Below are 12,215 nucleotides of genomic sequence, written 5' to 3' on the forward strand. Positions count from 1 at the left end.
GCAATTGTTCTTTCCTATTTATTGGACTCTTTGGGTCTTTAGCAAAAGAGAAAAAAGGAAGAGATTTTTCCCTTCCCTCTGCTCATCTTTGCAGGACCATGTTCTCCCTGGGATCTTGTTTTTAACCTTGTTGTCACACCTCTTTTCTACTGAAACAGGATCTCAGTCTCTGGGGAACTGACGCTCAGTAGGAACCTGAACATTTTGAGGAGAACCAGCAAGAGAACTGGAAAGTTTAGAAGGTAATCACAGGTTTATTACAATTCAAGTATGTTATAACATACAAACACAAACTCAGATTTTATTGCCTCCAAATGATTGGATTTGGTATGAAGCCTTCTACTTTTGTAAGTGGCTTTTTCTTTGACGAAAGACATATTCTTATGAATATCGCCAGCGTGGAGCAGGAACCAATTCCATATTCGTGTAGCTTTATGTATAACATATAGCTAAGAAATCTGTTATTAATAGCCTTCAAGACCACTGATTTTAATTTTTTTTGATGGAACAAAAGGCAAAATAAATATTAAAAATATGAAGCTGTAAAAATAGCTTTAACTTATGAATCCATGAACTCTTTTATAGGAATCTGAGATAGAGGATCAGTGGTCCAAAGGATAAAGTGCATAACCAATCAATCATTAATGAAAAAAAAAATTAGGTCAATTTCCACAGTAAGGCTTTCCCCCCAACACATCCATGTTTGCCCTGAGTTCTGGTCATTTGTAAGTGAGAATCACTTCTTGCTTCGGTCGCCATCATTCCAATACTGTTCAGTTTGCATTTCTGTGAGTCGGGAGATTGTGCGCTGAAATGCAAAGATTTCCTCTTCTCCAGTAAACATGGAAAGTGATTCAGCTGAATCCTAGATTGGAGAAAACAAAGCCAAACCTCATAACTTGTGACAAGTACATAAAGGACATTTTTTTATTAGACAACTTATTTTAAAGGTATTATATACCATCTTAAAATATTTCATAATTTCTCAAAATATATCATGTGATAATACTACCAAGAAAAAAAAGTAGCACGGTAAATGTTTTTAAAAATGGTCTCTGGGGGCAGCTAGGTGGCGCAGTGAGTAGAGCACTGGCTCTGAAGTCAGGAGGACCTAAATTCAAATTTGACCTTAGACACTTGACACTTATTGGTCGTGTGACCTTGGGCAAGTCACTTAACCCCCCAATTGCCCCTTTAAAAAAAAGCAAACAAACCCCCCAAAATGGTCTCTGGCCTTCGAAGGAATCCAGGACACAAAACTATTAGTTCAAAGGGAATTTCCCTAAAAAAATCTCCCAAAAGGAAACTTTAGACAATAAATGTGTACAAAGTAATAAATAATGGCAATGTGGAAGACTATGACTGCCACAATAAATTAGGAAAGGCTGGAACACCCATGGAAAGATTCTTGAGGCACTTAAAGCAAAAAATTTCCAATTTGTCCTACTAAGGAGGAAAAAATCCAATTGCAGTTTAAGGACTCTTGATGATAGGATCATCAGTTTGGAGCTAGGATGGAACTTAAGAGGGCTTCTATCCCAACCTCCTCATTCTATAGATAAAGAAACTGAGTTCAGGTGGGGTGAAATGAGTTGTCCAAAGTGTCATATAGGGAGGGTAGAAGTGCTGGTTGGAGCCCATCTAACACAGACAAGTCTTTGGTTTGCAAAGGAACCTTAATGACAACTCATTTCTAACCTACGTCACTGAAGTCACACTTCCTAATCTCTTCCTACTGAAGATGAGATCTGAGGGCCTATCCCATTTGAACTGAGGTCTGCAATAAGAAACTAAAACTAATGATTTACAATACATTCAAACCACAGAAGTAACACTGCTTGAAATATTCTCTTGAATGTGTAAAAAAAAAGACAACAATCATCAGTGCAGCACAGCTTTTACAAAAATAACTTCAAGAATTCATAGTATGCAGGTCTATGACACAGTTAGATATTTCCACAAGTAGATTCAAGTGACCATTGAAAATATGATTTCATTTTATCAAGCATAATTGACCTGATTCTCCCAAGCCCTGAATACGCTGCCCTTGTTAAGAGGTGAATGTATGGGGTTAGGAGACAAAACCGGCCAGTGAGTAATGCTTGGCCCTTTCACACTGGTGAAAAACCCTGTTTTATCTCTTTTGGTAGAAAGAAATACCATTACATTTTTCTGAATTGGCTTTAGCCTAGTTTCATATGAATCCTCTGGGCTCCTATTAAGCTAAGGCCCTGAAATAAATGGGCTAATGGAGGACTGGCCAGTGTCCCTAGATTCTTAATGACAATAATAACAGCTAGCATTTATATAGTACTTGGAGGTTTTGCAAAGGGCTTTACATGTTATCTCACTTGACTCTCACAATAACTTGGTGAGATACAGGCTATTATCACCCCCACTTTCTAGCACATTTAGCTTGTCAAAGTGTCTAGCTAGCTCCAGTGGTGATGGGCACCATATAAACAGAAACACAGAATAGTTACTGTTATAAAAGCATCTGTCAGTGGTCTTAGAAGAAGGCAGTAAACCAAGAGTTAAATGTGCACTGCATTCCTTCTCCTAAAGTGTTGCCATGATATCAGACCAAAACCAATTAAGCTGTTTTATGATAAAAGGAGATTATGTTAATATCGCCTACCTGGCTCAGTCCCAAATCATCCATCAATGTTCTGCTTTGCTCCAGCTGACTGTCATGATGCTGATACAAAAATAGGCTTGACAGAGGAGCGGGTGAGGAACAAATGATACGTACCTGGAAGAACAGAAAATGAGGAAGCAATGCCATTTCTTTGATCTCACATGGAGAAGGAAAGGAGGTCTTTTGGACAACTGAAAACATCTACATCTGGCATCCTGATCATCTGGATATTTTACGTATTAAGCTAATTTTCCTAATAGTTTTTGTTAGTGGTAGAAGGACCTGAAGGGTAAACACATGCACTTTTTGCTTCTTGGAACTGGGCTGATATCAAATTTCTTGAAGATGTTCAAATGGCTACTTTTTTTCTTTTTGGCTTTTTGGAGAGGGGAATGCAGGGCAATCAGGGTTAAGTGACTTGCCCAAGGTCACATGGCTAGTAAGTGTTAAGTGTCTAAGGTCGGATTTGAACTCAGTTCCTCCTGACTCCAGGGCTGAGGCTCTGAATCTATGCCACCTAGCTGCCCCAAATAGCTACTTCTGTACTGCATAAGTAAACTGGCTTGGGTCAATATACAGTCACTGCATTTATATACTATATTTTTATTTCCATCAAGATTATTTCAAGTGCATCTTTTAAAAAAAGACTGACATTTACACTATTTCCTGAAGACATAAATATTTGACTGTGTATATGTAATTATACAAGATATGATGCAACTATATGGGCAGGAATATTGAGGTTTCCAGGTGTTAGTAAGTTGGCTGTACTACCTATCATTATTTACACAGGGCACATAGGCTGGCTGGCAAGATCACTGAACAGCTGGCACATTAAAACGGTTTGTAATGGGACTTGAGTACTTGAGTTTTAACATTCTAAGTTGAGAGAGAAAATTTGCTTTTTGCTCACCTTAAATTCATAAAAAGTGTCAATAAGAGTTATGAACCGTCGCGTCTGGGTCCTTTTGGCCAGTGTAAGTTGAGGTATGTTTCGTAAAAGAACTGTATCGAAATTCTTTGATAGTTCCAAATAGTCACTGGCTCCGAGAGGCTGCAATTAAAAAAAAATTAAACATTTAGAAAATTAAAATAAATCAAGTGAACATAACTGTTACTTTCTTTGGAAACTGGTGAATGAGAGAAAGTCATTTGAAAAGCACATACTTTGTTTTATTCGTGTCTCTACAGTTAAGGTCTTAGTTTTAGAATGTAAAATTTGTTATATAAAGTAAACACTGATCTAGAAAGTTATATGCCTGTTTGCCTATATTGCCTGTTTCAACTGGAAAATATCTCTGACTCCTACAATGCTAGGATCTCAGTCACCTGCTTTAAAAGCAGGTCTAACTGGGTCAGCATTTCTAAGGGTGGGATACATTTGTCTAACTTTAAATTTAAGACTGATCAGATTTTTAATTAAAAATATATTCACAATATATCATTACATTGTCTGAATAGTGAAAGAAAGGGAAAAAGAAAGAGAAATATTGTAGGGAGAGGTGGCGTATCTCTAATGAGAACCCCTCCCCCACCCCAGTATCATTCACCAGGGCCAAGCAGATTGCCTGCCTCTCCCCTAAGAATGAAGAACAAAGATCCGGCTTAGTAACTTTTTATTTATCATTCACATCATCTAATACTTTAATTTGGCTAAATTTATTACTATTCTTTTGAATTTCTTCCTACGACTAAATTTCAGTTACTACTTCAAGTATAATGATTATTACCTAATATCACACTATCACTGAATAATTTTGAATAGGAAGAGAAGATGTTTCAGGATAAAAGCAACAGGCAAGTATTTTTAGTAATTATCTAAATATATTGTGGTAAATGATGAACTTCTATGAGAAATGCTGGAGGATTTCAATGACCAAAGCAGCTTGTGACCTCTTAATATAGGGACAATAAGGCTAGAAGTAGAAATTCTAAAGCTGAAGGCAAATTCAGTTGAATTGGCAAGGATGGGAGATGGGTAGGAGACGATAGTTAATGTGACAGTACGGTCTTGCCAGGAAAGGATATGGTTCATCCCACTGACTCTAATTTCAGCTTGTAGAGCATGACTGAAGACCCCTGAGCTCCTGATCCCTGGGAATGGCAGCTGGGGAGTGTGTTAGTGAGAGGAGAAAGACCCCAGGAGGGAAGCAGGAACTTGTCTGGGCAGTGAAGTTCTGGGCAGTGCTGTGGAGGAGGGGAAGAGATGGTGCTCCATCCTCCCCCATACCCCACATGTACCCAGAGGCAAAGCCTCCTTTTTTCCATTCTCATCTAAAGAGTTAAGATATTTAAATTACTTAAAATTAAAAGTTCTCTCTCTCCTTTTTCTTTGCTTTTTGAAGGGCAACTGGGGTTAAGTGACTTGCCCAAGGTCACACCACTAGTAAGTGTGTCAAGTGTCTGAGGCCAGATTTGAACTCAAGCGCTCCTGACTCCAGGGCTCTATTCACTGTGCCACCTAGCCACCCCTAAAAGTTCTCTCTCTTCATACATTTTTTTATCAGAGGTAGGGGCCCATGAACATGAAACAATGAATACATTTTCCTATTGTTCTAATATATGGGGTTTTTTTCTCAGTCATTTTTCAGTCATGTCTCACTCTTTCTGACCCCATTTGGGGTTTTCCTGGCAGAGATGCTGGAGTGGTTTGCCGCCTTCTTCTCCAGTTCATTTGACAGATGAGAGAACTAAGGCAAACAGAGATTACATGACTTGCCCAGAGTCACACAGCTAATAAGTATCGGAGGCCTGATTCGAACACAGGGAGACAAGTCTTCCTGACTCGAGGCCTGGTACTCTATCCTACACCTAGCTGCTTTTTACATTGGGTTAGTTTTGCTGACCTGTTTTTTTTCTTCCTTTTAAAATTCTGTTAGAAGGCATTGCATTCTGGGAGGGGTTGGCAGACTGATAAATTAGAAAATGTAGGGGGTATTAAAAAAAAGCTATCAATAAGACTGATATAAAAAACTAAAAAGTGCTACCCACAAGCTAAGAGCTTGTCCTTGAAATAATTAATTTTAGCCCTATCCTACAGAATGTATCCTGTATATCCTACACATCTGCCCAAATTCTAGAGGAAACCATAGCCAGAAGAGATCTCAGAGATCATTTACTCTAACCCATACTTGAACAAGAATTTGCTCTAGAATTCCCCTGAGAAGTGGCTATCTGCTAAATGACAGAGGGTCTGACACCTCCAAGGCAGCCCATTCTACACCTGTACGTTCATCTAGCTGAAAATTTCCCTTTTGGAGTCCCTGCCCACTGTTTTTAGGACTGTCCTTTGAGGCCAAGCTGAACGAGTCTTACTCCATGAAAGCCCTTCAAATACATGCAGACAGTTATCATTTGCTGTCCTCAGGTCTTCTCCATTCTTACTTCCTTTGATAATTCTTGTATATGTTGTCAAGAGTCCCCCAGTTTAAAGTGTGCTGGATCTGGAGCCAGGGGACCTAGTTAAAATCTCACTTCTGTTATTACCTTGGACAAGTCACTTAACACCTACCCTTCCCCCAACCAGTTTATTCTGCTATAAAAAGAAGGACAATATTATGGTGTTGTACCTGGAATCAGACTGACCTAGATTTTTTTTTTTTTGCTTTTTGGAGGGCAATTGGGGTTAAGTAACTTGCCTAAGGTCACATGGCTAGGTTTTTTTGTGTGTGCATATTAAGTGTCTGAGGCCCCATCCGAACTCAGGTCCTCCTGACTCCGGGCTGGCACTCTACTCACTGTGTCACCTAGCTGCCCCCTGACCTAAATTTCAGTCTTCTTCATACACTTACTAGCTGTGTAACCCTGGGCAATGAGAAGATTGGCTTGAAAGGTCCTTTCCAGCTCTAAATCTGATTCTATGGTCCTATGGGCTTGTCAATATTCTTCTTAAAATATGGCACTTAGAATTGAACACCACATTCCGGATAAGTACTGACCATGTTATTCAGCGTTAGTCATATTTCCAGGCAATGTTCCCTTTATTTTTTAAAGTTATGAGCTGGGGGTGGCTAGGTGGCGCAGTGAATAGAGCACTGGCCCTGGAGTCAGGAGGACCTGAGTTCAAACATGGCCTCAGACACTTAACACTTACTAGCTGTGTGACCTTGGGCAAGTCACTTAACCCCAACTGCCCTGACTTCCCCCCTCCAAAAAAGCAAAAAAATAAAATACAGTTGTGAGCAGATGACCTTAATTCTTAGGCAGTAACTAAGCTACACGAGCAACAAGCCATGAAGAACAAGAGCAGGCGCCTTAGTCCTTCCATCCCGCTCCAGCAATGAAGAGAGGGGGCTCACCCAGGGTTTGACCTCGAACATGGTCATCCAGGAGTCTTAACTCAAGCCTTGGAAGAACACATGAGACAGGGCCGGAGGCTCATTCTACAGGAAGTAGAGCCAGATCCATTTGGAACAACTGGAGAAGTCCTTCCCATCCTCTCCCCTTATCCCAAAGTATTTCTTCCAGATTATTTGAAATTTGAAGACATCTAGCTAAACAAAAACCTCTTTAATTATAAGTACTATGGAAAGCATTAGAGAGAAGTTATTAGTCATTTACATCTTTGTAGAAATCAATTCAATCAGATTGTTTTCTTAGGCTCTAGCTGAGATCAATAACGCGAAAGCTGTATCTTGAGTCATAACTGGAACTAAGGGCAGGCAAGGTAAATAGCTGCCCAGGGTACAGTAATAAAAGTTGGTTTAAAGGTTGAATAAGTAAACTAACTAAATAATAAATAAATAAAATTTAAAAGGTGGAATAAAAATATTAAAGGTTGAATAAAAGGTTGATTTTTCATTTCATATTAATTTTTATGAATGCATAAATTTTAATTCTAGACATTTCCTTTCTGTATTACATATAGGCATTTATTTTGTGATGGATCCTGCTCCTTGGCACACTTAGCCCTGTCCAGCCCATATCTAAAGAACTGTGATCAGTTCTGGCCACCCCCTTTTCAACATGAACATCCTTCTCTCCTGAAAAGTGACCAAAGGAGATGAAACAGAATGGTGAGAAAATGGACACCATACTACATGAAGAATGGTTGAAAGTACTGGGATATATAGCATAGAGAAAAAGGCTTAGGGGACATGACAGCTGTGTTCAAGTATTTGAAGGGCTGTTATATGAAAGAAATATCAGACTTGCCATGCGTGGCCCCTGAGAGCAGCATGGCAGCACTTGGTAGAAGGTGCTGAAGCAGATTTCTGTTCTCTGCAAGGAAAAACCTCCTCACAAATGAGCTATCCCAAAGAGGAATGGTCTATCTTGGGAGGAAATGTTTTCCCCTTCACTAGACATCTTCAAATAGAGGCTGAATGGAGATATTAAAGGAGGATTTCTGTTGAGGTACAGGTTGGACTAGAATGGCCTCCAAGGTTCCTCACCACTCTCAGTTTCTTCCAATTACATAAGTCAATTCAGTTAAAAAAAATGTTAACCAAACAACTAATGCATTCAGAGCACTCGATACTAGATGCTAGGGAAGATATAAAATTTATTAAGACATAGCCCTTGCTCTTTAAGGAACTTTTTGTCTGCTAGAGAAATGTTTTTTTTATATACATACACACGTATACGTGCATATACACACACATATGTATGTATACATATTTAAATTTGTGTGGGTGTATATACATATATACACAGACACATATAAAACTAAAAATGCAAAACCAGTGTATGAGAGATATAAACAAAATGCTACTGTGAGGTCCCAGAGGCCAAAGGTTATTAATTATCAATGGGTAGAGGAAGAGGGGAAATAAGAAAGCTAATTTTGGAAGGTGGGGAGTTTCTCTTAGGGAGAAGGGGGTCTAGATTAGATGCAATAGTAGAGGGCTTTGGATGGCCAAAGGGCCTTATATTTCTGGGGCACAGGGGGAAGAGGAAAAGAAAGGGAGGGAAGAACTCTAAAGTCAAACCACCTGCTCAGAAATCTCAGTTTGAGCTAGTTTTGCTACTTTCTTCCTTCAGTAGACCAGAACAAAAAATGCGAACCAAGATGGAGACCCTCCACCAATAACAAGCTGTTCTACCCTGGAGCTCCTGGGAATGGGGGATGGGGGAGAATGGAATGAGGAGGGGGCAGGGCTTCTGTTGGGTTTTCTAGTCCCAGAACACAAGGCAACATTCTGAACTCACAGGTAGCATAGAGAAAAAGACTCCTCATCTCTGTCTTGGCTGTTCAGACATGCAGCCCAATTTTGAGTCATTCTCCATCACTATTCTTACCAGACATGAGCCTTCTCTAGAAGGCTTTATTGCAAAGACCTTCCAGTAAAGAGGTAATTTTGACTGTGTGTGGTCCTATGCAGTTTAAAGAAGACACTGTTGCCAGGTTTGTGGCTAATTAACTCAGTCGATTCCATTATAGCCTTAACGTGGCAAAGGTTCCTCGTTCTATCCTCAATAAGATCAGTTTGCATTACTCTGTTCCATGGACATAGGCTATTGCTTAATCCCTGCAAGCCATTTTGCAAATGCTGACCCTTTACAAAAGGGTCAAAGAGTGTGCATGCAAATCCATCACCACTACTGGTAAAACCAAATGCCTTTCTAATGGTGGGTCAGTAGTGTTAGCTTTCTACAGAAAAAGCAAAAGAGAGTATCTCCATGCTTTGACAGTGTTATAGGCAATACCATAAGAGCACTGAATTTCAGTAGCATACTCAAGATTGTTTCTCTTATCCATTACAAACTAGCAGATATATAAAAATACAAAACTCAATTTTAGGTATGCAGTTAAGTATAATTAAGCATACTCTCTATGCATGTATATATGCTTTGGACTTAAAAAAAATTATCCAAATATCTGTATGCCCAGGGAGAATTATTAGTAGAAATGAAACTGAAGTGCTAAGGGCAACTAAAAAAAAAATCAGAGTTTTGCTTGCTCAGCTATTTTAGCAAATTATATATTTTAAATAAGGTCTGCATTTGCCATTATATTAGCTGATGTTACTTTGCCCTATATTCCTAATATCTCGTTAAATAAATGTGGGGCATTTTTCTTTCTTTCTTTTTTTTTTAAACAGCAGTCTTTAGAACAAATAGAGAACATTGCTAGAGGAAAAATCCTAATTTAGGAAACACGGAAGTGAAATTTTACTTTCTTTAGACATATTCCGAAATAGAGGGATTAAATCTATTTAGCTAACTTCTTTTGAGAAAAAAAAGAAGAGAGTCCAAGAAATAACACTTGCTCTTGGTCCTTAAGCATTCTTTTTAGGACTGAGACTAAAAATTCCTAAGTGAAGTATTAGAAATAACATTTTTCATTTGCTAAATATGTTAAATAATTCCTCTTCCTTCATATGTTGGATAGGAGGTGGGAAAGGAAGGGAATGATTTAATTTATCACCAACAAATGTCTCATCAATGACCTGTCCATCCTGCCCACTATTTTCGTGTATTTGGAAAAGGGAGCTAAAAAAAAGAGTTCCCTCCTTCCTGTGGCCTACTACCAGCCTGCTACCAGGCTGCCCCTGCTCACCCTGTCCCTGTCTCTTCATTCTGTCAACCATGTAAGATAAAAAGAGCTGCTGCCTCCAGAGCCCTCTGAATCGCCTTCGTTTTATTCCACCAATGAGGAGAGTGCCAGCATGCATATACACACACACAGACACACACCAAGATACCGACCCTCAGATGAACAGAGCATTGCTGGGGAAGCAGGACTCTCCTCTGAGTTCATTTTCACCCATCATCAGTTCATTTCCCTCCTAAGGGATGAAGCTTTCCTCTCATTCACTAAATATCTGATTCAATTCACAAGCATTTATATTATGAAATTCTTAGATGTAGGGGCACTAAGCTGAGGGAGCTATAAAGATGAATAAATCCAGGGCCCTTCCCTCAATGAACCTTCATTTTATTCTCTAAACTCAACCTCTTTCTCCAAAGTCAAACACGAATCAAGAAGAATCTTCAAAAATCAACAAACTTTTAAAAACTATAAATTTTTTTGGCCTCTTATCACCTGTGTCTCATTTGCATTAACTCTTATCACCTGTGTCTCATTTGCATTGTCAGGGTTCTTATTGGAAAAAGACTGCTGCACATAGAATCTAGAGAGATAGAGGGCTGCCTGGACATTTACTAGCTGGGTCCCCATGGACCAGTCATACTCTCTCCTCACCTGTAAAATGGGGATCCTAATGCCTAAAATATTCACCTTACAGGGCGGTGGTGAGGACCAAAGGAGATAATGTACGTACGGCACTTTGTAAACCATGAAGCAGAACATAAATACCGGCTACGATTGTGTAGGGGGACATTCTAGGTGAAGTAGAGCAGCCCTGGATGAAAGCATCAATCTTTTATTCCAAGACTATCGTGGTCAGGGTAGCGAAGAGAAGAAAATAAAGCTAATGGGACTGGTCCATTGTAAAGAAATTTCTAGATAAGATTCTGTACTTTGGAGAGATTATGCTTGAGTGAGGATGGGCAACATGGCCAGAGGAGTTTGGACCTTAGGGTGCATTCTCTTTGTTTGAGGACATGCGCAGTGCTGAATGCTGGCCACCCCTACTCTCATTGTCTCTTGGGAACAACGTTCTGGATTTGTGGTGGATGTCCTCTGGGGTATCTATCTGTATCCGCCTTATAGCACACAATCTTGGCAGGCTAGGCCTTGTAGCACAGCAATATCCAGTGCCCAAGAGCCTTTTCTCCTCCAGCATCTGGCGGCTTAATAGGCTCCCCACAACTCCCCCCTCCCCCCAGGAGATCCTTTACACTGACCATCCCCAAACCCGACACAGATGTGTAAATACCATATCATAACCACCTGGCCGCCTTCCCATTTCCCTCCCCAGTTCAGAGCTTTTAAACAGGGTCCAGTCAGTTGATCAACAAGCATTTATTATGTACTTACTGTATGCCAGGGTCTGTGCTGAGCTCTGAGGACACAAGAAAAGCAAAAACAATCCCTGCTCTCAAGGAACACACACATGGCTTAATGAGAGACAATGTGAAAAATGGAGTCCCACCAGCGGGCAGACTCCTTTCTCCTTCCAAGCAGAACTAGGGATGTTAGGGGCTGAGCAGCTGCCGCGTTTCCCCGATAATAAGACACTGTCTTATTATTACTTTTTGGACAGAAAAACACCAGAGGGCTTATTTTCAGGGGAGGGCTTATGCACTGCCCTCAATGGCGCCAGCAAGCAAATCACTGGGGAAGAACAGGATGATGCGCTCACTGCTGCAGCTCTGATTGGATGCAGCTCGGAGTGCGGCGGTGCGTTTCACGGGGGGGGGGGAGGTACGGTGCATACAGAGGGTACCGTAATGTAGCGTGTAGCGCAGGGGATCACTTTCACTACAGTAGCAATCTCAATAGGGCTTATTTTCGGGGGAGGGCTTATTTTAGAGGAATCTTACACAGTAAGGGGAGGGCTTATTTTCGGGATAGGTCTTATTATCGGGGAAACACGGGTATGTAATAAAAGGGGTAAAAAAGAGTCTCATAGCTAAGGAAGTAGATGGGATATACCTGAGAGGCTGGGAAAGGGCAGAGTGTCTTTGGGGTAGGGTAAGAAGGATATAGCGTCTCTCTGAGATAGGCTTA

At 40.2% G+C, this 12,215-nt stretch overlaps 1 protein-coding gene across 1 annotated transcript in view; it reads right to left on the reverse strand.

Annotated features, from left to right (window-relative positions):
- Positions 1-234: 234 nt before the first annotated feature.
- The window catches only part of AFG1L (AFG1 like ATPase), a 190,347-nt gene continuing 178,366 nt past the window's right edge, over positions 235-12,215 (reverse strand). The window contains exons 11-13 of the mRNA XM_069077098.1: positions 3,552-3,692; positions 2,639-2,752; positions 235-865 (exon numbers count right to left, since the gene is read on the reverse strand). Of these exons, the coding sequence (XP_068933199.1) occupies positions 737-865; positions 2,639-2,752; positions 3,552-3,692 (384 nt within the window). The 3' untranslated portion in view covers positions 235-736. The remainder of the gene's footprint in view (positions 866-2,638; positions 2,753-3,551; positions 3,693-12,215) is intronic.

Source organism: Petaurus breviceps, unplaced genomic scaffold, assembly GCF_028583685.1.
Source record: "Petaurus breviceps papuanus isolate PSGF00001 unplaced genomic scaffold, PetGlider_PUasm1.0 90977, whole genome shotgun sequence".
NCBI lineage: Eukaryota > Metazoa > Chordata > Mammalia > Diprotodontia > Petauridae > Petaurus > Petaurus breviceps.